Source organism: Aulonocara sp. 'chitande type north' Nkhata Bay, linkage group LG6 (assembly GCF_057382095.1).
Source record: "Aulonocara sp. 'chitande type north' Nkhata Bay isolate Kocher_YH1m ecotype deep benthic linkage group LG6, A_spYH_male_GT1.1, whole genome shotgun sequence".
In the NCBI taxonomy this organism is placed as follows: domain Eukaryota; kingdom Metazoa; phylum Chordata; class Actinopteri; order Cichliformes; family Cichlidae; genus Aulonocara; species Aulonocara sp. 'chitande type north' Nkhata Bay.
The window spans coordinates 13524924-13549465 of NC_141349.1; the positions used below are offsets into that span (position 1 = coordinate 13524924).

Here is a 24542-nt window from a genome sequence, read left to right on the forward strand (position 1 = left end):
GCGATATAAAAGAGTAAAATAAACCCCGCAGCAGCTTAGAATGCATGGTCAGGAAATCTGCATTTCTTTCTTTTTAAGTGTATGATTTGAACAACAGAAATTAAGCAGCTTCTGTTGTGTTCAAGCAGTAAAAGTTAATTTAGAAAGAGGCGAGAAATATCTGACCCGTTGACATGAAACTGGTTCCATTAACTTGTTTGGCTTTGCAATTTTCTAAGAATTCTTAAAAATAAATAGAAAAATGAAGATAACTAAAGAAAACTGACAGCCTTTTGTTATTATTATTACAAATGATAAACCTGCAACCTCGTGTTTGTGATGTGCTTTTAAACCTGTTTAATCGGTGCCTGTACTGATATGAAACGGATGTCATACTGAGAGCGAGGGTGACATGACAAGGCCCATGCTGCCTCCTGGTGGTTTTACAGAGACACTGCACTTCACTTTGCTTTGTTTAGTTTTGGTAATGAAAATGATTCAGTACATTATAAAAAATAAAAATAAAGTCAAATTATTTGGTTAAATAAATTACCCCCCCCAATTCAATAGGATCCTGCAGAGAGGAGACATGAAAGTGAGGCAGAACAACACGCAGGAAATGGTCTGAGGTGGACTCAAACCCAGGCCCCTACAGCGAGGGGTCCAGCCTTCAGTATAGGATGGGTTTCCAGCTAAACCAGGTGAGCCATAGTGGTGACCCAGGCATGCTTATTACTAATACTTGAGTTTCACTGTGCACCGCATTCACCAACTACATCAACACGGCCCGTTAATTTTTACCATCTTTTTATTAAAGTAAGAATATTTAAAACAGCAATTAATTTAAAACCCAGGCAAGTTTCTCCTTTTAATAGTCAGACAGCCACCAAGGGGATGAGAGCATAAACATACACACAACATCTGGTCATAACACACAAAACAATTAAAAAGTTGCTTCAGAATTACATCAATTTATGGCACTCAGACAGTACACAGTCAGTTTGGCTCAGAACTATTAAAACATGTACAAATCAAGGTCCAATGTGGACCACTTCATGCATTTCATGCGCTCAATAAAAACAAAAACAAATAAAAACGGGCAAACGACTGAGTATTTATGAGACGTTCAGGTCACATGACGCAAACCACACGCATCCTTTCCCTCTACTGAGCCATAAAAGCAGCCCTCGTTACAGCTTTCATATTTATCTGTAGTGACTGTGTCTTTTCTGACTCAGACATCCTACTCCCATGACCTCCCTTTGGGAACCACTCATCTAGAAAACGCCATTAGATATCATTAAGACATAGCTAAAGAAGCACAGTGGTCACTGTCCAAATGCAGTAAACAGACTCAGACAGCGACCCCGACGTTGCTGATGTGGCTTGTTTCACGATGGGTTTGAAGGACTTTGACTCCCACTTGTATCAGTGTTATTGTATACAAGCAACATGTCAATGAGATGCACAAACAGCGAGATGTAAGCAGACAGCAAGTGTGTGTGTGTGTGTGTCTCAGCATTAAGGAGACAGATTAAGACTAGAAGGGGATTAAAACTAACAACTGGAACATTGAACCCAATCACATCACGACTAGTGAGTCATTAACCCCTCGATGCTGTAAGAGTGAGTGTGTGTGTGTGTGTGTGTGTGTGTGTGTGTGTGTGTGTGTGTGTGTGTGTGTGTGTGTGTGTGTGTGTGTGTATACAGTGGAGTAAGGCAGGAGAAGCGTCAGATCTTGAGTGACACAGCTGACAGAGGGAAGGGCATCTTTCAACAAGTGCCGAGAACGACAGATTGCACATGCTCGCACATGCTGTACACTCAAACGCACGCAGCATCCGTGTTATCCCGCAAATCACAGGCTGAGCACACTGACGTTAAGCAGCGCAAACATCAAAGGAAGACTGAAAGAAAACAGCAACAACAGCAGGGCTTTGCAGAGTATCACGCTTCCTTCTTGTTTCCCCAGCCGAACAGTTTGGACATCGGAGACTTTGACTTTTCCTTCTTTGGTTTTTCCTTTTCCTTCTTAATGTCTGTGTGATCAAAGCGAGAGCGAGAGAGAGACATCATTCAAATTCTTACTTTATAAAGAAAAAAAAACAAAACAAAACAGTTATTACATTGCATTAAGAACACACTGTCATGATGGTGAATTTTCATGTTTTCAAACAATCCTGTGAGACAAACTGTGTTCATGTTTCAGTGTCACTGGCTTTATTTGCTCTCAATGTAGGTGCAGGAGCCCCACCCACTTTCTGTCCAGACCTTCTGTTTGCAAGGGACAGTCAATCAGCAGAAAGTTGCCTCAATAGGAAGAAGAGTTAAAACAACTTGTTCAAAATGGGGGGTAAACTAAGAGGGTTGTTGCCAATAATTAATATAAGTAAAATATCTCGATAGGCTAAAGGCACAGAGCTGCACTATGACCTGATTCTTGAAGAGATTTAGAGTCTGAGCATCATCAGCATCGACAGACATCCTGTTCACACAGTAGTAGTCATGATTCAGGCGACTGAGCCACCCACAAGATGGCGAATTGTAAATGTGTTTTTGAAAAAAGGAAATCGTTTAATATCCCCGAAAAGCAACTTTAATCCTTCTGAGCATTTATTTAGAAAGTCCAATGTAGTTTGGCTAAAATGATTTTAAAGGATGAAACAGCATGTAGGAGCTGTTTGTGAGTGACTAAGTATTGGGGGACAGATAAAAATGTTAAAATGTCACTGTATTATTAAGTGGGCTTTATTTTGTATACATAATTAAACAGCTCCTTTCATGAGCCCATTTAAGGGTCTTTAATATTGCACCGTGATTCAGAAAGCCCCACATTTGCAGCCATCTTGCAGACACAAAAGTCTGACTTAGTCACCACTACGGATGTCCTGACGCCTGCCATCCAGTGGAAAGCAGGTGATTTTCCACATCTCCACCGCATGGGACACGGCACGTGTGTGTAAACGGACACACAACTGCACTCTGAGTGAGAACGAATTGTGAAACTTTGGCATTAACTTTATGAATACATTAAAACTGAAATGGCTAGTCTTTAGCCCACGGTCGGCGTTCGCTCGCTGCAATGTAATGACCTTTCACTGAAGTTCAATAAATCTCCTCAATTTTCAGCCTTGCTTTGCCGGTCATGAATTGCAAATGAAGCCGGATCCAACGCTGCTCTATCAGAGGGTCAAATTAAGCAGCTGCATTATCCATTTGTCTAATAGGGACGCTGCTGACAAAAAGAGAGGGGGGAGCATTTTGTTTGATGCTTTTTCCATTAGCAGTCAGTAGATCAAACGAGATGAAAACATTGCCCAGGCGCACCCTTAAAAAAAAAAAAAAAAAAAAAAAAGAAAAAAAAGAAAAATGCACCACGAGTCCCCACACACACAGAATTCTATCTACTTCAATTAGAGGTGTCCATGATGGAAATCCTCAATTGGATAATTTATAAGCCAACTAAGTTGCAGTGACACTGAGGTTATGATAACTAATGAACAGGGTGGGGGGGGGGGGGGGGCTGTGGAGGTGGTGCGGGCACTCACTGAAATCCAGCATCATCTTGTTTAGCTGCTCGTCCTCCTCTTCCTCCCTGAGAAGATGAAGCAGAAACACACAGAAGACAGACAGGTTAGTCAGCAACTGAACGCTACACTTAGAGCAATTTAAATAATCAGTTTCATTACGTCGTACTTAGTCCACAAAATGTCAAAATAAGCCAAAAAGTGTCCCAGAGGGCCGACGTTCAAGTTGTTTTTTTTCTCTAGTTAAGCTGTTTCAAAAGTACTGATGAACAAGCTTAAGCCGATTTGCTACATTTAAGACAAAGTAAATAATAAATACAAGACATTTTCCTCAATACACAACTAAAACTGTTATATTTGTAATGCATTTGCTACATGGTTGATTTGCTGATAGATTACAGTCACAGAAGTGACACAGGATAAGAAGTATAGTCAGTCATCTCGTGCGATGCTTTTAATATCTTTGAGTTTTAAGCAGTTAACTCTGTTTGGAGTTAAACATTATCAAATCCAAACTTTTTACACACACACACTCTGCACACACCTGAGTCTGTCCTCATCCAGACCATCCACGATAGCGTTTCTATCGTTGACAATCGCCACCAGTTTCTTCATCAGCTCCTGTTCTTTCTTCCTGTCCCAGGATGTTTTCAGATGTTCTGCACACACACACACACACACACACACACACACACCATGCTCAGATCAGCGGTCGGTTTTCCTTTTCCCCCTGTTGTGCACTCTGCTCAGTTTCATCCCTAAACCTCACCTGGTTTTTCCATCAGCCTCCTGAGCTCTTGCTCAACAGTGGGCTGCTCTTCCTCCAGCTCCTGGGTTCTTCCACTGCACATGTTTGAAAATAGAGATGACACCTAATTCACGGCTTTATTAAAGAGTATATCCTTTAGAGAGCAGGTTAAGATGGTCCACCTTAAACACATTCACAGAGACCTCGCGTGTTATTGTCGACACATCTGAAACTTTCAACGTTTTTAGAAAAACACTGCGTCATCCTCTCCATATTTGGTAGTTCTTGGGATAATTCTGTATCTTAGTCAGAATTTTTCAAACATCATTTGGCAACAGATGCATGTTTACGCATCCAGCAGGTGTGTAAGTCTTCTCGCGCCACCTGACAAACGTAAATCTGACATTCAGACTCCCAACAGCTCTGTTTTGACCTCCACCTCCCCCTGAGATTCTCAGTTCTTGTTTCCTTAGCTGTTGACATATTGACACAAAAGCTTTAAGAATAAGTTTCCACTCTGTTAAAAATATAGGTGTACCCAATGAAGTGGCTGACAAGGGTATACTGTACTATGTACATATTCATTAGGTACACCTGTTCATCTGGTCGCTAATGCAAATAGTCAATCACGTGATAGCAACTGAATGGAGTTAGGTATGGAAAAAACTACCTGCTGAAGTTCAAGTTCACGAGAATGAGAGAGAAGGAGAACATATCCAGTGAGCGGCAGTTCTCTGGGAGAAGAGGTCAGAGGAGAAGGGCCAGACTGCTTCGTGCCATTAGGAAGGCAACAAATAACCACTTGTTACATACCGAGGTATGATGATCGTTGAATGCACAACACAGAGAACCTTGACACTGATGGGCTACAGAAGACCATACTGGGTGCCGATCATGTGACCTAAGATCAGAAAACTGAGGCTACGGTTCACTCAGGCTCACCAAAACTGGACAATAGAAGATGTCGCCTGGCTTGAGTCTCACTTTCTGCTGAGACAGACAGTAGGGTCAGAATTTGGGGTACACGACATGAAAGCATGGATCCATCTATGAGGTGCCGTAAGGGACATTATTACTGAAACGCTCTCACACACACACACACACACACAACTGAAACGCTCTCACACACACACACACACAACTGAAACGCTCTCACACACACACACACAACTGAAACGCTCTCACACACACACACAACTGAAACGCTCTCACACACACACACACACACACACACACACACACACACACACACACACACACACACACACACAACTGAAACGCTCTCACACACACACTACTGAAAAACCAAGGCATTTCAGTTGAACAGGAAGGCATTTCAGTTGAACAGGAAGGGGAGCTGAGGCACCAAGATGGCGGCTTGAACAGTCATGTTTTTTCAGGAGCTCCGAAAGACCGCAAAATTTACTAAGTAACTTTATTCTCTTTCCACTCGAACTATAACTATGGATTCCCAAAAGGTTATTAAGAATGCAAAGCTGCAATTTGTGCCGTCAAACCCCATTGTTAAGACATCGTCGCATGCTAAAGTCAGTGACCATGGCTATGCTAGCACTGAAGCTGCCAACGTGGGCTTAAACAAGCGAGAACGGGGAACAGACTCGGCGCCGCCAACTCCTTCAAAACAACCGCCAGAGGAGAAAAGAACAAAATCTTCAGAGAAGGAAGATGATATCTCCAATAAAACTATTTTTGAAGCCATTATGGGACTTGACAAAAAATTTGAAGCACAACTGGAGGATATCAAGGAACAAAACAGACAAAGTGCAGCTATGGTTGCCAGCTTGGCTAAGGCTGTAGAGTTTAATGCTGCAGAGATAGTTGATTGCAAACTGAAAGTTGTTAAACTGGCAAATGCGAATGAACAGCTGCTTAAAGAAAATGAAGACTTGAAAAGAAGAGTGAGAGAACAAGAGCGCTACCGAATGAGGTGGTGCCTAAAACTGAAAGGGGTGAAGGAAGACAAAGATGAAAACATTAGAGTGAAGGTTTTGCAAACGCTTCAGAAGATTGCCCCTGACTTGAACTTAGAAGAGGCCGTTGATATTGTCCACCGCTTAGGGAAACGAGTTGATGGCAGAAACAGAAACATCATTATTCTATTTACACAGAGGCGAATTAAAGAAGAATTGTGGAGGCGCACCAAAGACTCTTCAACCTGCAAGCAAGAAGGCATCAGCTTCGCGGAGATGTTGCCGCAGGAGGACATACAAGATCGACAGCGCCTATGGCCTCTGGTGGAGGAAGCAAGACGTGCGGGTAAACGGGCCTACTTTCGTGGTCCACATGCCTTCATTGATGGACGCAAAGTTGAGGAAAGACAGGAGAACTAAAAATGACAAAAACTGAAATAGTGGAAACTTGTTCGCGGTCTGAGGAGCTCAGCATTTAGTACTTTTTTTTTCTTCTTTTTCTCACGTGGTGAGTGATATTCTGTCTATAGTTCATGTTGAATGTTAACATTTGTTTTGGTTCTTTAAATGTTAGGGGTTTAAGAGAATCTGTTAAAAGAAAAGCCTTATTTTTGTACTGCAAAGGTAAAAAATCAAACTGTATTTTTCTACAAGAGACTCATTCATCTGATAGTGATGTATCTTTTTGGTCAAACCAATGGGGTAGCAAAATCCTGTTTAGCCATGGCTCAATGAGGTCGGGGGGTGTAGCAATTTTATTCAATAACTTTCCCGGGGATCTTGTAATACAACGAACTGACTTGAATGGTCATTGGTTGATTGCTGTAATGAGAGTTGAAAGTTTGTTTTTCATTTTAGTCAACGTTTATGGATATAACAATGAAAGTCAGAATAAAATTATGTTAGAAGATATAACTTCAAATATTTTTGAACTTAAAGGTCGATACCCTACAGAATACATTTTAATGGGTGGTGATTGGAATATGACTCCTGATGAATGGACTGATAGATGGCCCTCAAGGACAGGTAGACCACAAAAAAATAACCTAATTATAGAATTTTTGATTAATAACAACTTGACAGATATTTGGAGAGTAAGAAATCCAGAAATTAAGAGCTTTTCCTGGTTTAAACCAAATGGAGCTTGTAAATCTAGAATAGACTATTGGCTAGGAAGTGACATCATTCTTAGCCACACTGTAAAAGTTGCAATGTCAAATGCACCTCTATCTGATCATTGCTTTATTGAACTGTGCTTAGAATCGGAAATTAGACAATCAAATAAAAGAACTTATTGGAAGTTCAATGCCAAACTTTTACAAAATGAAGACTACTGCAACATAGTCAAAAAAATTATAAAAGATATTATGGCTGATCATCTAATTGTAGGATATATCAATAAATGGGAATTCATTAAATTCAAAATTAGAGAATTTAGTATTCAATTCAGTAAAAACATAAGTCAAAAGCAAAGAGAATATGAATGTAAATTATTCCAAGAAATTACTTATTGCTGTAGTAAAGATGATCTAAATACCCAAGAAAGGAGTAAACTTATGGAGTTGCAAACTAAATTAGATCAGCTCTACCTAAATAAAGCAGAAGGAGCTTTTGTGCGTTCACGGGCCAAGTGGATTGAGGAGGGGGAAAGAAATTCTTCATATTTTTTTAATTTAGAAAAGAGCAGACAGAAAAGAAATTTTATATCTTCTCTGTTAATTGATGGCATTGAATGTGACGACCCTAAAATTTTGGAGAATGAAACTTATACATTCTATTCCAATTTATACTCCTCACAGTTCTCCCAAGCAGATTGTGATGTCTTTTTTGATCAAATAGATAATCTGATCCCTAAAATTGATGAATCATTTAAGGAATTATGTGAATCTGACTTCAGAATTGAAGAGTTAGATGCATCTGTTAAGAAAATGGCACTTAATAAATCCCCTGGTCCAGATGGGCTTACAGTTAATTTCTTCCAATTTTTTTGGGAAGACTTACGGGAAATTTTATTCAAAGCTATACTGGCCAGTATTGAAAAGGGAGAATTGATGTCTAGCATGAAACAAGGATTAATTACATTAATTCCTAAACCAAACAAAGATAAACGACAATTGGATAACTTAAGGCCCATAACTTTATTAAATACAGATTATAAAATTTTCTCTAGCTCAGTTGCAACAAGGCTCAAACAAGGGGTTTCAAGTATAATTAGTGAGACACAATCAGGGTTTTTGAAAGACAGGAACATTCATAATAATATCAGATTGGTTTTAGACTTACTGGACTACAATGATCTGATTAGTGATGACAGTTTTATTCTTTTCTTGGACTTTTATAAAGCTTTCGATTCAGTAGAACATCCTTTTATTTTAGAAACACTAACTCGATTTGGATTTGGGGATAAATTTAGGAAGATAATAGATATACTGTATAATGATATAAATAGCTCTGTGTCATTAGGCTATGGCACTGGTAAAAGATTTAGCGTCAAAAGAGGAATTAGGCAAGGGTGTGGAAGCTCTCCGTTGTTGTTCATAATGGTTGTGGAGATGCTCGCAATTCTAATTAAAAACAGCAGCGTTGCCGGAATTGAGATTATGGACAATTCTTTAATAATTAGTCAACTTGCGGATGACACTACTCTTTTCTTAAAAAATGAACATCAGATTCCCCTGGTAAAACAAATAATCACTACATTCTCAAAAGCTTCAGGCTTAAAGTTAAATTTAAATAAATGTGAATTATTGGCATTAAAGGAGTGTAATTCACAATTACTGTACGATATAAAGGTGAAGAAGGAGGTAAAATATTTGGGCATCACAATTTCAAAAGATCACAAAGTCTTATCTAAAATATTTACTTTTTCTAATGTTGACAAATGTAAGACAATCCTAAATAAGTGGTTACAAAGAGACATCACAATTTTTGGAAGAATATTATTAACCAAAATGGATAGTTTATCTAGATTTATATATCCAGCTTACTCTCTATCAATATCGAATAAAGTTATTAAAACAATTAATAGCTTGAATTTTAATTTTATTTGGAGGAATAAGTGCCATTATATATCTAAAGATGATTTGGTTAAACCATACATTGAAGGCGGTGGAAACGCAATTGATTTTGACATAATGAATGGTGTTTTGAAACTTAAATGGTTAAAATCCTTCCTAAATAATCCACACTCCATTTGGTTTTTTATACCAAATAAGGTCTTTAACACACTAGGGGGTATCGACTTTCTCCTAAAGTGTGACTTTGAAATTACTAAGCTACCTGCTAAACTCTCTGAATTCCATAAACAGGTCCTTCTTTATTGGAAAATGTTATTTAAACATAATTTCACTCCACATAATAGCCCAATTTGGAACAATAGATATATACTGATGAACAGAAAATCTATTTTTATTCAAGATTGGTTATCAAAAGGTGTTTGGGCAATTGCCCATTTTGTAGATGAGGAAGGACATGTTCTAGGACATCAAGATTTTTGCCAAAAGTTTAATATCCAATGTTCTAAGAGTAAATTTAATCGGGTTATAAAATCCATTCCATTGTCACTTAAAAACATAGTTGTAAATGATATAATATATTCTGACATCTCCCCCAAGTTAAGGCAATTATATATAGATGGTATTCGATTTTGTGATGTTAAATGCAACAATAAGTTTCTTAGATCTTCATTAAGGAGTCTTTATTCTCCAAATTTACTTAGACGCAATTACATATTAAAAGATTTCCAAAGGGAAGAAATTGAAAAAATAAGAACTGATTATATCACCTTCCCTATCCCTCCTAAAGGGAAAGAAGTCCAATTTAAAATCTTGAATAAAATTTACCCGACAAATAGACTCCTTAGTGATAGATTCAAAATAGAAACGGGTAATTGTGTATTTTGTGAAACAGAAGAGGAGGATTTGGACCATCTATTCTTTTTGTGCAATTTTATACAAATATTTTGGTTGGATTTTCATACCTGGCTTTATTCCAGTGGGATTCAAATTACCCCATTTACCTTAAATATGATAATGTTTGGAGTGTTTTTGAAAGAAAAGAAAGCTAATTATGGTGTTAATGTGTTATTAATCTTGTGTAAGTATTTTATACATAAATGTCGCTTTTTTAAGATTAAACCAACACTGGCTCACTGGAAAAACGACCTAAACCTGTTGGTTAAATCTTTGACTTTAGTTAAAAAGAAAAAGGCTGCTTTTTTTGTTTCCTTTGTAGAAGATTTTGATTTAGTGAGTTAATAATCTGTTAATTTATGTGACCCCATCTTTATATTTTATTTTCACTATATATGAAAGTTGCTAATATGTCAGAAATGTTTATTCTCTGAATCTGTAATATATGGTGCATTTTGTTTGTATGTTTATATTACTAATAAAAGAAAAAAAAAAAAAAAAAGTTGAACAGGAAGGCGTTTCAGTTGAACAGGAAGGCGTTTCAGTTGAACAGGAAGGCATTTCAGTTAAAACAGGAAGTTAATTCTTGACAAGGAAACTGAAGGAAAAAGTGTTAGATTTCAAACAAACCACTACACAGATGTCTACTCAGCAACCTGTTAGTTAGGGGTGGGTTTTTATAATCGATTTATTGATTAAAATCGATTCTGGCTTGGATAACGTGAAATCGATTCATTAAAATCCTGAATCGATTTTTTAATATAAATTTATTTTACCCGAAATGCCAGAATCTCTGGTGAAACCTCACAAAATTTCAACAACCACCAAACAGCTAAGACAGTAAATGAGAGCAGGTACACGGCTTCTGCACAAAGACGTAAACACACAGCGCGGACCCGCGGATCAGAATCAGTGAGATGTCGCCTTTCTCACCCGACAGCACGGACACGGTCGGGGCTGAAAGCCGACAGCTCGCTGACTCTGATCTGTCGGCAGGTCCGCGCTTTGTTTTCACGCCGTTTTTGCGCCGATTCTAAAGCTGTTAGTTTGATCTCTCTCCAAACAATATTGACTGAACCAGCAGCAAAAGAAGATCCAAACTGCGCTTCACATAAACATCGTCATGAATTCCCTCACTGTTTTGCTTCCACCACGATAAAATCGCACGTCATGCACAGCCCTCTCTCTCTCTTTCTCTCTCTCTGTACTTCAAGAACAGTTTCCCGTCTAAAAATCTGTTTTCTGTATTATTCGCTTGCTTGTTATGCACAAGTCTACTGTTGTTTACAGCGCAGTCGGCCGCTGTTTGTTTTTTTTTTCCATTTTACATACTTCCGAAAAGAAAACCTAATTTCTGCCGTTCAATACTGAATAAATTTAAACTTTTTAAAATTATGCAAAATGCAAAACGTTAGCCGTGTCTCTAATAAAACCGCTGTAACGTCAGAGGTAACGTTCATATGTTAATGGTTTTCTTTCGTTTTTGATGTACTGCAGAATATTTTTTATAAAATCCCAGGCCAGGAAAACCACCTTCATGTTTTTATGTGCTTTATCTTCAGCTACTTTGACACTAAGGCATCTGCTGTGATGCTCACACCTTTGATAAAGTCTTGCGTGTGTCAGCTTCCTTTTTTTAAATACAAAAATATGTAAATGTACTGATCTGAATTATAATATTTCTGACTGTCAAAATTCCCCATAATCAAATCGAATTGAATCGAATCGAATCGTGGAACAAATCGATTCTGGACCTTAGTGAGACAGCTGCATTACTTAACAATATATTAGCCTCAGCATAAGTCAAAATTTTGAATAGCGGGAGACGTGCATTATCCTGGTTATTTTTTTGGCATATGTGCTTTTTGTCTTTTTTTTAGCAAAGAAAAATATCTTAAAATCATCAATAAAACCAGGGAGAGAAGGCTTAGCGTTCCTCCATTTAGCACAATGGATATGATATTTACTCAAAAGTATTGTTAAGATATTCATTGTGTGTACTCATGTTGTACAGTGTTTAACTGCATTATGGTTACTGTGGTTTAACAGAGACAGTATTTTAGTTGCCACCACAAGGAGGCACTGTTTCATTGTAAGAGCACGGATGCTGCGTCATCACGCCCCTAAGGGAAAAAAAAAAAAAAAAAAAAGTATACCACAACGAAAATGGCACCCATGAGAAAAGTTTTGCCGCATGTTGATCAGGAATAAAGTTCCCAAAAATATTAAGGACATTTTTGCCTCCGTCGTCATTTTCCTTCGAGTTGATCGCTGTCGATGCTGCAATACTCAACAAGTATGATGATGTTAATAATGTCTGAGACATCCAATGCTAGATGATCCATATAAAAAAAATTATGATGTAATTCAAACAGTGGCACATCATTAATATTTAGGGAAATCCAATTTTTTAAGTTGCACCAAATACATTGTGTGATAGGGCATAGGGGAAAAAAAGATGTTCTAGGGTTTCATTTTCATCAGTACAAAAAGAACACTGATCCACCTCAAAGCCAAATCTCTTTTTTTAGAAATTCTGCCACAGTATTAGTTTTGTTTAAAGTGTGTTTCTTTAGCTTTAGGTAGAATAGGCTATTTCATAAATTTTTAGTATGCTTTATCCAGTGTATATGAAATAACTAAATTAGAACCATGCCATGTAACCATTCTGTTGTAACTATGAAATATTTTGTCTTTGAAGAAACTACTAACAAATTTCTTATTGCATTTTTATCAAACAGCTGACATTGCCCTAGCAATAAATTTGGGAGCACTGATGAGAAATTATTGTATATCATAAAAATTTTAATCAAATGAAGCAGAGGCAGTGGGACCAGTTCACAAAATTTGTTATATTCTCTTTGAGAACAGTTTAGACAATATTTTTCTGAAAAGTCTGTGTAACTTAGAATGACACCGTTATCATCCAACAAATCTGTTATGAATATAATATTTTTGTTCAAACCAGTCACTCTTGAAAATTGATTTTTGATTAAGTGTTATTACCCTATTATTCCATAAGGTTGAATTATGGGGAGAAGTTGTGGGTAAATCTCATTTTCCCAAAAATGTAACGTCTGTTTTGGAAAGTTTGATATCTTTATGGGGATTTTATTTGCCGCAAAATCACATTTCAAAATAAAGTCTAATCCTGTATACTATTTTATTAAACAAGAATCATGGGATGTGGAGCTAAGTAGAGTCTGGCTGTGACAGACAAGATTTTAACCATTTAATTCTAAGGGTGCCAACCATAAATTCCAATTCTGGAGTTTTGATACCACCTTTATTGTATCCCTTCACAAGCTGAGATCTTTCTATGTAATGGGTTTTATTCCTCCACAAAAATTCGAACATATTTCTATTTATGGTTTTCATGGTATTTATCGTTTTTTTATTTTTTATATTGTTTACGTGGCGCAAAAAAGGTTGGGGACTGCTGTACTAGCAGGTTGCTGAGTAGAAATCCTTGTAGTGTTTTGAAATATACCACTTTTTCCATCAGTTTCCTTGTCAGGAAACAACTTCCTGTTCAGCAGAAATGCCTCTGGTTTCAGTAGTGTGCGTGAGAGCGTTTCAGTAGTGTGCGTGAGAGCGTTTCAGTAGTGTGTGTGAGAGCGTTTCAGTAGTGTGCGTGAGAGCGTTTCAGTAGTGTGCGTGAGAGCTAAAATTTCAGTGGTGTGCGTGAGAGCGTTTCAGTGGTGTGTGTGAGAGCGTTTCAGTGGTGTGTGTGAGAGCGTTTCAGTGGTGTGTGTGAGAGCGTTTCAGTGGTGTGTGTGAGAGCGTTTCAGTTGTGTGTGTGAGAGCTAAAATTTCAGTGGTGTGTGTGAGAGCGTTTCAGTAGTGTGCGTGAGAGCGTTTCAGTAGTGTGCGTGAGAGCTAAAATTTCAGTAGTGTGCGTGAGAGCTAAAATTTCAGTAGTGTGCGTGAGAGCTAAAATTTCAGTAGTGTGTGTGAGAGCGTTTCAGTAGTGTGTGTGAGAGCGTTTCAGTGGTGTGTGTGAGAGCGTTTCAGTGGTGTGTGTGAGAGCGTTTCAGTAGTGTGTGTGAGAGCGTTTCAGTAGTGTGTGTGAGAGAGCGTTTCAGTAGTGTGTGTGAGAGCGTTTCAGTTGTGTGTGTGAGAGCGTTTCAGTTGTGTGTGTGAGAGCGTTTCAGTTGTGTGTGTGAGAGCGTTTCAGTTGTGTGTGTGAGAGCGTTTCAGTTGTGTGTGTGAGAGCGTTTCAGTTGTGTGTGTGAGAGCGTTTCAGTTGTGTGTGTGAGAGCGTTTCAGTTGTGTGTGTGAGAGCGTTTCAGTTGTGTGTGTGAGAGCGTTTCAGTAATAATGTCCCTTACGGCACCTCATATCCATCCTTCCTTGTCTCAACAGTTCAGGCTGATGGTGGAAGTAGTACCAATTGAGCACTGTGTAGACACCACAGCCCATCTTACTGATTGTTACTGACCATGTCAATCCCTTTATAACCAGTGTCAGCAGGATAACACACCATGTCACAGAATTCAAGCCACCTAAAACTTGTTTCTTGAACATGACGAGTTCACTATACTCAAACGGCCTCCGCAGTCACAGGATCTTAATCCAGTACAGTGGATTAAGTGGTCCAACCCATTACGGACAAGGTGTACCTAATAAAATGTCTGGAAATGCTTTATAGCTACAAGTCAGTGTTATATCCGTCTTTACCATTTATTTATCAAATTAGTATTTTCAGTGGAATTGTCGCTGTTGTGTTCAGCAGCGTCGTGCTTCACACTTGTGTGGACACTGCAGACAGTCGGGGGTTGGTGGGGGTGGAAGGGGTGAGGCAGGTTAGCTGCTTAGTTCCAGGACACCCTGCAGTGACTCGGAGGAGGGAGGACACTGGGAATTCACACTGTCAACCTTCTGGCCACAAGTCTGTTTCACTAATCGCTAAATAGTGGCATGCCCCCTTCCTGAGTGAGAGTGTGTGTGTGTGTGTGTGTGTGTGTGTGTGTGTGTGTCTACTCACATGTAGACCAGTTCAGACTCCCGACGCATGGCCAACTGTTTGTTCCTGATCAGACCAAACCACTCAACCATGAGCTCGTCCGTGAGAGTGTCATCGTCACCCTCTGACGAGGAACACAGAGCACACAGTTAATCCCAGACACATACATTAAGATTTCTCTTACATTCACAGCACGTCCTGACTGAAAAGCCTTCACAAAACACACAGCTGGCGCGTGCATCCCACCTTCTTCGCATTTGCGCAGCTTCACCTCCAGATCGACTCCCCTCTTTTCCAGCTCGTTTAAATTCTGTTCAATCTCCTCAAGCTCCTTCGTGATGTCCTCTTTGGGAATGTAGTCTGGCTTCATCTACAGACGCAAACAGATGCAGAGAAAAGTGCATGAATGACATGCTCATTTAAAAAAAAAAAAAAAAAAAAAAGCTACGGCAAACTTATTTTCAGAGACCCACTACCTTCTTTGTCTCTGACTTGGTGCCATTCTTTGTTTGCCCTTTCAGACCCTCCTGTAATCCTAAAAAAAAAGGTGGAGATAAAAAGCAGAGAATAAATCAACCAACAAAGCTAAGAATGGATAAAAATTAGAAAGGCACGACTCACAGTAAACTGTTAGGAAGGCTTCTTCCTGTAAATGTTTGGTTATGACCACGCTCTTACCCTTTGATCTCGGTGGAGTGACAGAAATACTCAGGCTGGGAAACTGAGAGGAAGGCCTCGCAGAAATCTCTGAGGTCTTCGGAGCCTCATTAGACCCTGGTTTAGTGGAAGGGCCAGCAGGCCTGTGGGCGGGAAGAGGGACAAATGGAGAGGATTCGATTAACCTACGACTAGACTCTTTCCCCGTCTTGCTACAGTTTTGATTCATGAGAGCGAGAGGAAAGGTCATTCGTGGAAAAGGAACTCCAAGCACTGAGCATATGTTGCACCACGGAGGACTCGACTCAGTCCCGACACCATTTGGGGCTCGCATGCATGTGGCGGAAGAGGAGAGACTGAAAGCTCTGACTACAAATGATGGCCGAGACATTTGGAGGAGCAGCAGGTACAGGCTTCCTGTGGGAGGAATGTTTGGTGAGACGGATGAAAGACTGGATCACACGATGGATGGATGGACAGGACATCAGGAGGAGGGGGGGGCTCATACAGTTAATGCCTCACGATGTCGATATGCTGAGAGGCCACCCACGTACATACACTCCCTGCTGTTATCAGGAGCACGAGTCAATAAGGAAAAGGACTCAACGAGAAGCATAAGAAGTAAGAATCAATTAAATCAATCAAACAAGTCTTACTTGGTTTCTTTGGAGACGGGCTTGAGCTTCGACCTCCAGTCTGCAGGAGTCTCAGTCTCCTTCACTGCTGCGGGGAAAAAAAACAACAACAAAAACAAAACAAAAAAAAAAAAAAACAATTGAAACCAGTTCAGTTCCCTCATTAGACATCCACTAGTCAATGTCAGTTCCTAGTTCTGTTGTTTGGTTGTAAATGCTATTTGTTAAATGGCATTTTTACAACAATGACAGCAAATGCACAAAAGCCAAGGATGATATTACACCCAAAGTAGCTCCCAAATAAGCATATAAGCAGCAGATTAGAGACACAGTATTAATAAAATTATTAATAAGAAGCACTGTGGGAGTACAAACCAAGGCAGCTCACTCTCTGGGCAGCATTTATATATAAGGAAATCATATTTTATACACAAACATAATGTAGGAGTAGGTGATGGATAATATGTATTGATTTGTAAATAACTTGAGATTATTGTATATAAAATTATACTATAGTAGATTTCTAACTAGGCAGCTTGTTCTCTTTCTCTCAACAATACTTTCTTTAAAGACAGAACACATTTCAGGGTCAACTTGGAAGAAAGGCAGATGTGAAATGTAAAGGTCAGAGGTCAAATGTGTGTCAAAAGTGTGTGTGAGACCTTGTGTATCAACTCTCTGCTTGTAAAGTGTGTAAGTTTAACCTGATGTGTTGGGTAATGTACTGCCCGTCTTCGAGGGTGCCCTGTCTGCAGTCTTGGCCTTGAGCCCGCTCTGACTGCCCGGGCTCTCAGAAGAGTTCGTGGTGTCTTCAAACTGCAGGTCAGACAGGATCGATGGGTTCACTTTCAGCTTCACCTTCCCTCCAACTCCCTCTTTCTCCTTCTTTGGTGTCTCAACTTTAGGTTGAGATCTAAATAGAGGTGAAGAATGCAACTTAAATGCCTCTCTTCACCAGTAGAGGTCAGGGTAGAGCAGGATACAAAGTGTAATCACATGTTTCTGTGAGTCTCAAGTTAGATTACTTACTTCTCAGTTTTATTTAGTACTGTAGTCGCCCACGATTGCTTTTTGTTGTTATTGTTGTTTTCCTCAGACAGTTTTTTGGAGATGAAGGCTGCTGCTGATGCTTTTGACTTATTACTCTCGTCTTCCTGTTTCACCTTCCAGCCAGTGCCAGTTGTTTTAGCTGTATTCCCACCTTTGTCCAAACTTTCATTTACCTCTTTTTTTCCAGTACCACCCACATTTATGACCACAGTAACAGCTTTCCCTGCCGTGGCCTGTTGTGCCTTACCACCAATACTCTGGCCTTTGTTTATGTCCACATTGAAGGTTGAAGTCTTTTTCTCCTCCACCTTTGCCGTGTTATCTTCCTGGAAGAACTTGAGCTTGGACTGGAGTGTCTTGGCAGCGGTTGCCGAGGGTCGAGGAGTTTCAGCCGGCCTGGTGTTGATAGATGGGGTCACAGTGGTAGTAGTGTCACGTGAAGCTGTGGGTCTGGCCGAAGAGTTAGATGATGTAGCCCAGGGGGCTGGGGACGCAGAAGTGGACTTGGGAGTGGTGGGTTTCTCCGACACCCGTGAAGGACTCAGACTGGAGGATGTGTAAGTAGGAGCAGGTGTACTGTGTTTACTCGAGTCTTTAAGAGGAGTGAATTTGGAAACATAGGAGTTTGGGGTCAAATCTTGAAGAGGCGTGCTTGTGTTTGCAGATGACAGCAACCTGTGAGAGAGAAAGTACAACACACACACAGGTTACAACAGGGAACATAGTCACAAACTAGGAACATAAACCTGCGGTTGGTGCCATTTTAGCCTCAATACACCTCGTTTATAATGATGCTAACCTGCAAACCCAAGCTACAGGAAGACTGTATTGGTTCAAAACGTAAATTAAGCTCAATTTGACTCTATTCAACATTTTATGTTAATAAATGAACATTCTGAATTCATAGAAATGTGTAACATTTGCAATTTACCAAAAAAAAAAAAAAAAAAAAAAAAAATCTACATTTAGCAATAACAGTGTTCTGGCTAGTTTGCTAAAGCTACTCATTTTTCTTTTCCTCATGATAGAAAAAGCAGGACAAATTAAGGTCCTATGTAAAAAAAAAACAAAAAACAATATATCAAAAAATGAACAAACAATAAAACAATTTAAGCTTTTTATTTAATGAGAAAAGTAAAATAGTCTTTGCTAAGAAGAAACTAGCTAAGTTTAACTAGGTAGCGGCAGAGCTAGCAGTCAATAGCTAACAAAATCCATGGATTTATCTGATTAAGAGACTTCTGAAATATTTAAATGTGTTTTTCAATTATTAAACTAGTTAAACTGTATGAGAAAGGAAAACTAGAATATTTTTTAGTTGTTTTAACCGTTTTTCTTAATACAAGCGATTAAAAAATAAAAACTGAGTTATATAGAGGCATTACAAATACAATAATTAATAAGAAAAACTAAAATAAGTATAATAATTCTCTAGCATTCTTACACAAATCAGTCTTTCCCTGTTCTAATGGCAGACTTGGAATAAACATAATGGACCTAAATGGCGCCAACATTAGCATTCCTATCATCTTACTTTGCACAGTTCCTGTGATAAAGCTTCCCATCCACTAGATGTCGCTGCACCAGGTGAACGTGCTTATGACAGGATGCACATGTGCTACTCAGGGTGCCTGCCTGAGATTTTCCAACCACAACCTCCTAGAAGAAAGAAAGAGAGAAAAGAGTGTGGACAAGAGGGGACTTCAGCCGTTACAACTAACTGATGTCACGCAATGTGGGCCTTTTTTTTTTTTTAAGTAACTACATTGACGTCATGGTAATCATCTGCTGACACAGACCAAGTGACCTGTCTGTAGTTATTTGGTCATCGTTGACGTGGATGAACGTACACAACCTTGGTCAGTATTTCGTAAATGAATTACTTTTAGACTTCCGCCCCAATTTAGAAATGTAATAGTAACTATTCAATTTTACCTGTGTTGAAGTTTTGTTTTGATTTGGGGAAGGAAGTGGCTTTGTGATGTTGGAGGATGGGGGAGGGCTGTTCTCTCTGGCAGGCTTAGAAGAGGGAAACACCTTAGACGTCACAGCCTGGTTCTTCTTCCCTGACGGCTCATCGCTGGGGCCGTCGGCTGGACGCTTTATACCCGCCATTCCACCGACTGTATGCAAAGACAGATGAACAGATGAGATGTGTGCAGATGGACAGAGAGGGATACAGTAAGACTTTATTTAATACTCACTCGGGGAGCGTCCGTGGAAGTAGTTGTAGTATTGGGAGACATAAGTCAGGATGCTGAGGCGGTCAGGAATCTTAAGTGCCACCATGTCTTCTGCATCCAGCAGCGCTGGAATTCCCAGTTGTTCTTCTGCAACACTGAACGCCTGCAGATAAAACCAGTTTTATCCAGTGAGAAAAGAAACAAGACTTTGGGTTTTAAATCTAGACGAATGCAATGCACTTATAAATCATAAAAGCTTACGTTGTGTGATGTCTATGAAAGACTTTCTAGATCTTTAAGGACACCAAACATGATTGTGTTCTTTAGATGTCCCAAAGAAAAGCAAAAGATGATAAAGGTGGGCATTTGTTTCAAAAATGCATGCATTCTCTGAGGTTTGCAGACAACACAAGTTTAATTTGAAAGAGGAAGAGATGTTTGCATAGTGTGAACAAACCATTTTCATTGTTCTACTGTTCCTATCTACGTCAAATACAAATCACCAACCCGGATTTTGTTGAATTCTATTCCCTCTACCCTTTATGTGAGTCACTAGTGAGAAATAAATCAAGAATTTGCACACTACACTAACATCCAGCAATTCCACGGAAGAAACAAGCAGTGGCAGGCCAACGAGCACCAGCGTCGTTGTTTAATCGGTAATCAGATAATGAAGAGAGCTACTCAGATGCTGTTTACTTTGCTGTGCCCTGTTAATCTCTTACAGCGTTTTCTTATTCGATTGCCCAACATGTTGTTTCAGCTTTGAGCTGAAACCCAGAGCAGCGTCAAACAGTTCCCGCACTTTAGCTTTATTCTCTGCTGGCCCAAAGAGCAGGCGTTTTGACATGTCGAGCTCTTGGCACTCCCCGAGTTCAGTCTAACAATGAAGAATCTGTGAAGAAAAAGTAAGTGAAGAATGCAAAGTGCCCGCATTGAAGCAGTCTGCTTTTTGCCACCACTTCTCTGCTCGCCCATGCTGAACGTTATTTCCACAATTACCCAAGATCCCACGGTGCTGATGTAAACCGAAGTTGTGTCTTAAACTCAAGCTGACTAACTTAAAGTCTGTTTTCTTGGAGTATTGAGCTTCATCTGTGTAGAGGAGCTGCACACTCAGCTGTAAATCTCAAACACTATCAGGGGCACAGGTGTGGCTCCTGTGGTCATGGTTCATTTACCCCACGAAGATTACCTGCTTCCTCGCTGGTTATATAAATATGATGATGTTCTTCAATGTCAGATAAGCAACACTGAACTTTTCATGTATCATTAACTATCCCCCCCGCACCCTTAATGTCGAGCTTTGACACCGTCAATAAAGCTGTGGTTTGAAGACCATTGCATAGGTACCAGGGTTTTACAAGGGTAGTCCTAGTAAGCCGATCATCCTCACTAACTTCTGATCCAAACCTTTGTTCTGGACATGGCCTGAAATATGACAGAAAAGAGAGACATGGGTTTTCCCTAGCAGGCGTCACAGGGCAAAAGAGTTAAAGTCCAGGGCTATGAAGTGGAGTTAACTCATGACTCCTTTTATAGAGGAGAGTCATCACAGTTCAACAACTGGTGAAAGAACTGAAAATGAAACTGTATTTTTACTTCAGAGTCCAGCCTGATCTGTCTTTTGAGCCCAGACAGACACTGGCTGCTTCAACTTTTACACCAGTGCTGGATGTTATTTATATGCACGCATCACGTATGCTGTATACTGCATGTATGCTGGGTCATAAAACACTGAGACCGATTACAAACCTTAAAGCTTTCCCCCATGATTCGAGGTTGTATACTCAGGTCAGATGGTCTAGCTTATCAGTGTCATTATAAAAGCTATTCTCGCTTTGCTTCACTCATTCTTACTGACCTACATTCATCAAAAAAGAAAGGAGCGTGGGATGTTATTGTCTACATTTCCAAGTGTTATTCATTCAGTCTTTCCTGAATGTTCACACTGAATTTGGACAAAGAACACTCATATTTGCAGCTTCCTCCTCCTGGAGGGAGGAAGGATGAAAATCAACTAAGTCTGATGGCGCTGGGCCCTGTGTTTTGGCCCGAGACAATTTCCACTGATGTTTGAGGTTATAAATTGTGTCTGTTTTTATATTTTACTCTTCATCCCACAGAGACTGGTTTTGTTTTGGTTTTCTGCTGTCTGTCTTGGCCAGGACATTCTCACAAAAGAGAGAGTCATGCTATCCTTTCTAAATAACAAATATACCTGTGCTTTCTAATGACACAGATGGCAGAGTTACTTTTATTTTGCCAAAAACCCCATCCACTGATAAGGATCAGCAGATGTCGCTGAAAGTATTTGGAAAACTAACACGCAGGTAAAAAAGAAATCAATAGTTACGTTGACTGAATTCACTCATAAATGGGATGTACAAGTTAACATCAGGTGAGCAAACAGCACCACACACCACGAAAACAGCTTCAACAAAAACTAGCTTAAACTCATTAGCCAAAGTGGCTGTGTCCATCTTTTATTTACAGTTTGTGGATACAGCTAAGGATTTATTTTTTTAAATGATGACATGGCTGCCTTGGATGATGTCATCTTTTATATACAGTCTATGATTGAGACTTAGATTCAGATTTATTGTCACATGGCATCACCATATTTTAGATATGTGCAAAGGCAAAAATAAGAGCATCTGTCTGGCAATGGAATAAAAACAAAAGTAAATAAAGGAACAAGTCATGATTTATTTAGTGACTTGACAGTGGTTGGAAAATAGCCCTTCTGCGTCCTGCTCCTGTAACTGAGGACGTATTTATAGTTTTCTGGGCTGGGACTGGAACAGGTTACATTCAGAGCAAACTGGTTTTCAAAAAACAGACTGATTTATTAACTCGCATCATAAATGATAACTAGGGTGGTGATTTTTGTCCATCAGCTTTACTTTAATTATTTAAATAAATCAATAAACTCTATAATTTTTGCTAACAATACTAAGAGTCTACAGGATGGCAATGCAGAACCATAGACTCTGTATAAACAGTGCATGCAGTCACCAGTTGGTGGGGATATTCTGACCTTCACCATCTTGGGTTTTTATAAAACTAGATGTGACGAATGAGGGCTGGGTCTGATTGAGAAACTGAGGACAATGCAAGCTTGTGTGGTCAGTTACAAAGTAGCCATGGCTGAGGGATTCATTATTTCCAAAACAGGAATGTTCATATTAAAAGTTCATTTCAATCCATCAAATAGCTGCTGACATGCTTCAGTCTTAAGCTGGCATTGTCATATTCAAGAACAAAATAAAAAAAAGGGGGAGGGTTAAGGGAGCCTTTGTTGGATTCAGGAAATCAGTTTGTAAAAAAAAAAAAAAAAAAAAAGTTAAGTGTGAGCATCCAGAATGGAAACGTGTCTTACCAGCTTGTTGTTCTCATAGACATCGTCCTTCTTCAGCGAATCAAATTTGCTGCAACAGAGCAGGAAAAACCCAGAAGTTACAAAACACATAAATCAACTTCCCTCCTGCAGTCTTCAGTTTTGAAGCAGCGCAGACTAACATGTGTTATGCAGTCATGCATTGCTGACTCACTTCTGCATACATCACAACAGCAGCGTGACACCTGCCTCACTGATCCCACGCTGAAGATCTGAAACTAACATGAGGTTCATCCTGCATTAATCACACGGTCACGACTGAGCACGCTGAAACTGAGCCTTCAGCCACTGTTTACTGCTGCGGCTCATGTAAACATGGCAAGCGCCTTCGCTCTGCTTTGGCTCGCCATAAATACTGGAATGAGGCGATTACAGCAGCTGTGTCTTTTCTGTCAAATGGCCTTGCTGAAACAAAAGCAGGCATCTCTGCGAGAGTGACTGGCCAGGAGTCAGTTAAAGATGATGAGAAAATACTGCTTAGAGGCTTGGGCATCAATCTTGCAAATCTTATGCAGTGAAGAGTGCAAGTCCTCAGATTTTTATAGTAGGTACTGGAAAAGTACAACTAACTCTAAACGTAGACATAATAATGTAGCTCATTGTCCAATTGTGATGATGACATTACAAAACTTAGTTTCTGTTGCGACTCGAATTGAACTTATCAAGGGCACATAGTTTAAAATGGGACCGTTTCTGAGGACAGATCATCACAAAGTTGGACACGACACATGTGGCCAGCAGCAGTCACAGGGATTTGTAAAATGCCCAATTCCATTACGCAGACATGCTGAGCATTGAAATCGAGTGCAGATATGTAATAGTGCTATCTTGAAATCACCCCCCAGAAAACCATAAGTGACCGTCTCTGCAACGCTCTTTGGGTCACAGCTCAGCTTCGTCTCCTGCTTCCTACAGATCAGCAAATGTTCAGATTTGTGTCTGACAAAATAACACAAAGAGAAGGAGAAAAAGCGAAACTCTGCCATTAAACTCGGAAGCAAAATCACTGACTTCAATCTTCCATGAAAATAGTTTTGTGTTGTCAACAGACAAGTCAGGAGTGCAGCCAATAAGTTTCACTTATTTCCTGCTTTCGTTCTCCGGTCCTGTTCCAGGTGTACTCACATGAGATCGGGTCTGTGTTTGTGGATGAGGGCGCAGAAAGCCAGTCCGTCCCTGAAGGACGTGGTCATGTTGGTGATGGAGACATCCCGGTAGCCCTCACACTGGATCCGGCACCACTGCTGCAGAGCCTTCACGGCCGCCATCCCGGAGCTCGGAGCCGGACTGATCCGTGTGAAGAGCGCAGCAGTGCCTCTGGAAGCGCTCACAGAGCTCCCTCCTTTCTTCGCTCCTCAGCGTCCAACAAGTAAAACTTTAGAAACTTTCCACAGAAGCCCAGACTGACGCCTTTTCCGGGAAGCTGGGAAGGAAAGTCTTTTAGCGTTTGTGTGAATCACCTCACTGACTCTGAGTTAAGTGGAAAGAACCTGGACGTGACACCTGCGAGAGGTCGACGATGACGCGATGGTGTGGGTGGAGTTTGTCCTTTGTG

General features: G+C 39.9%; 1 protein-coding gene across 2 annotated transcripts; it reads right to left on the reverse strand.

Annotated features, from left to right (window-relative positions):
• Nucleotides 1–596: 596 nt before the first annotated feature.
• LOC147327429 (MICAL-like protein 2) lies at nt 597–24542 on the reverse strand. Of its 2 annotated transcripts, none has more exons than XM_086295051.1 (16): nt 24113–24542; nt 22970–23018; nt 19609–19750; nt 19340–19527; nt 18939–19063; nt 17384–18079; nt 17059–17267; nt 16376–16439; nt 15741–15862; nt 15539–15597; nt 15309–15432; nt 15084–15186; nt 4276–4349; nt 4051–4165; nt 3528–3574; nt 597–2018 (listed from the first exon to the last, which is right to left on the reverse strand). In XM_086295051.1, exons 1-16 carry the CDS (start codon nt 24253–24255, stop codon nt 1927–1929), a joined length of 2352 nt encoding a protein of 783 aa, XP_086151177.1. In that variant the 5' UTR covers nt 24256–24542; the 3' UTR covers nt 597–1926. The 2 variants fall into 2 exon arrangements, with proteins under 2 accessions (XP_086151177.1, XP_086151175.1); XM_086295049.1 differs by having other exon boundaries at nt 16376–16442.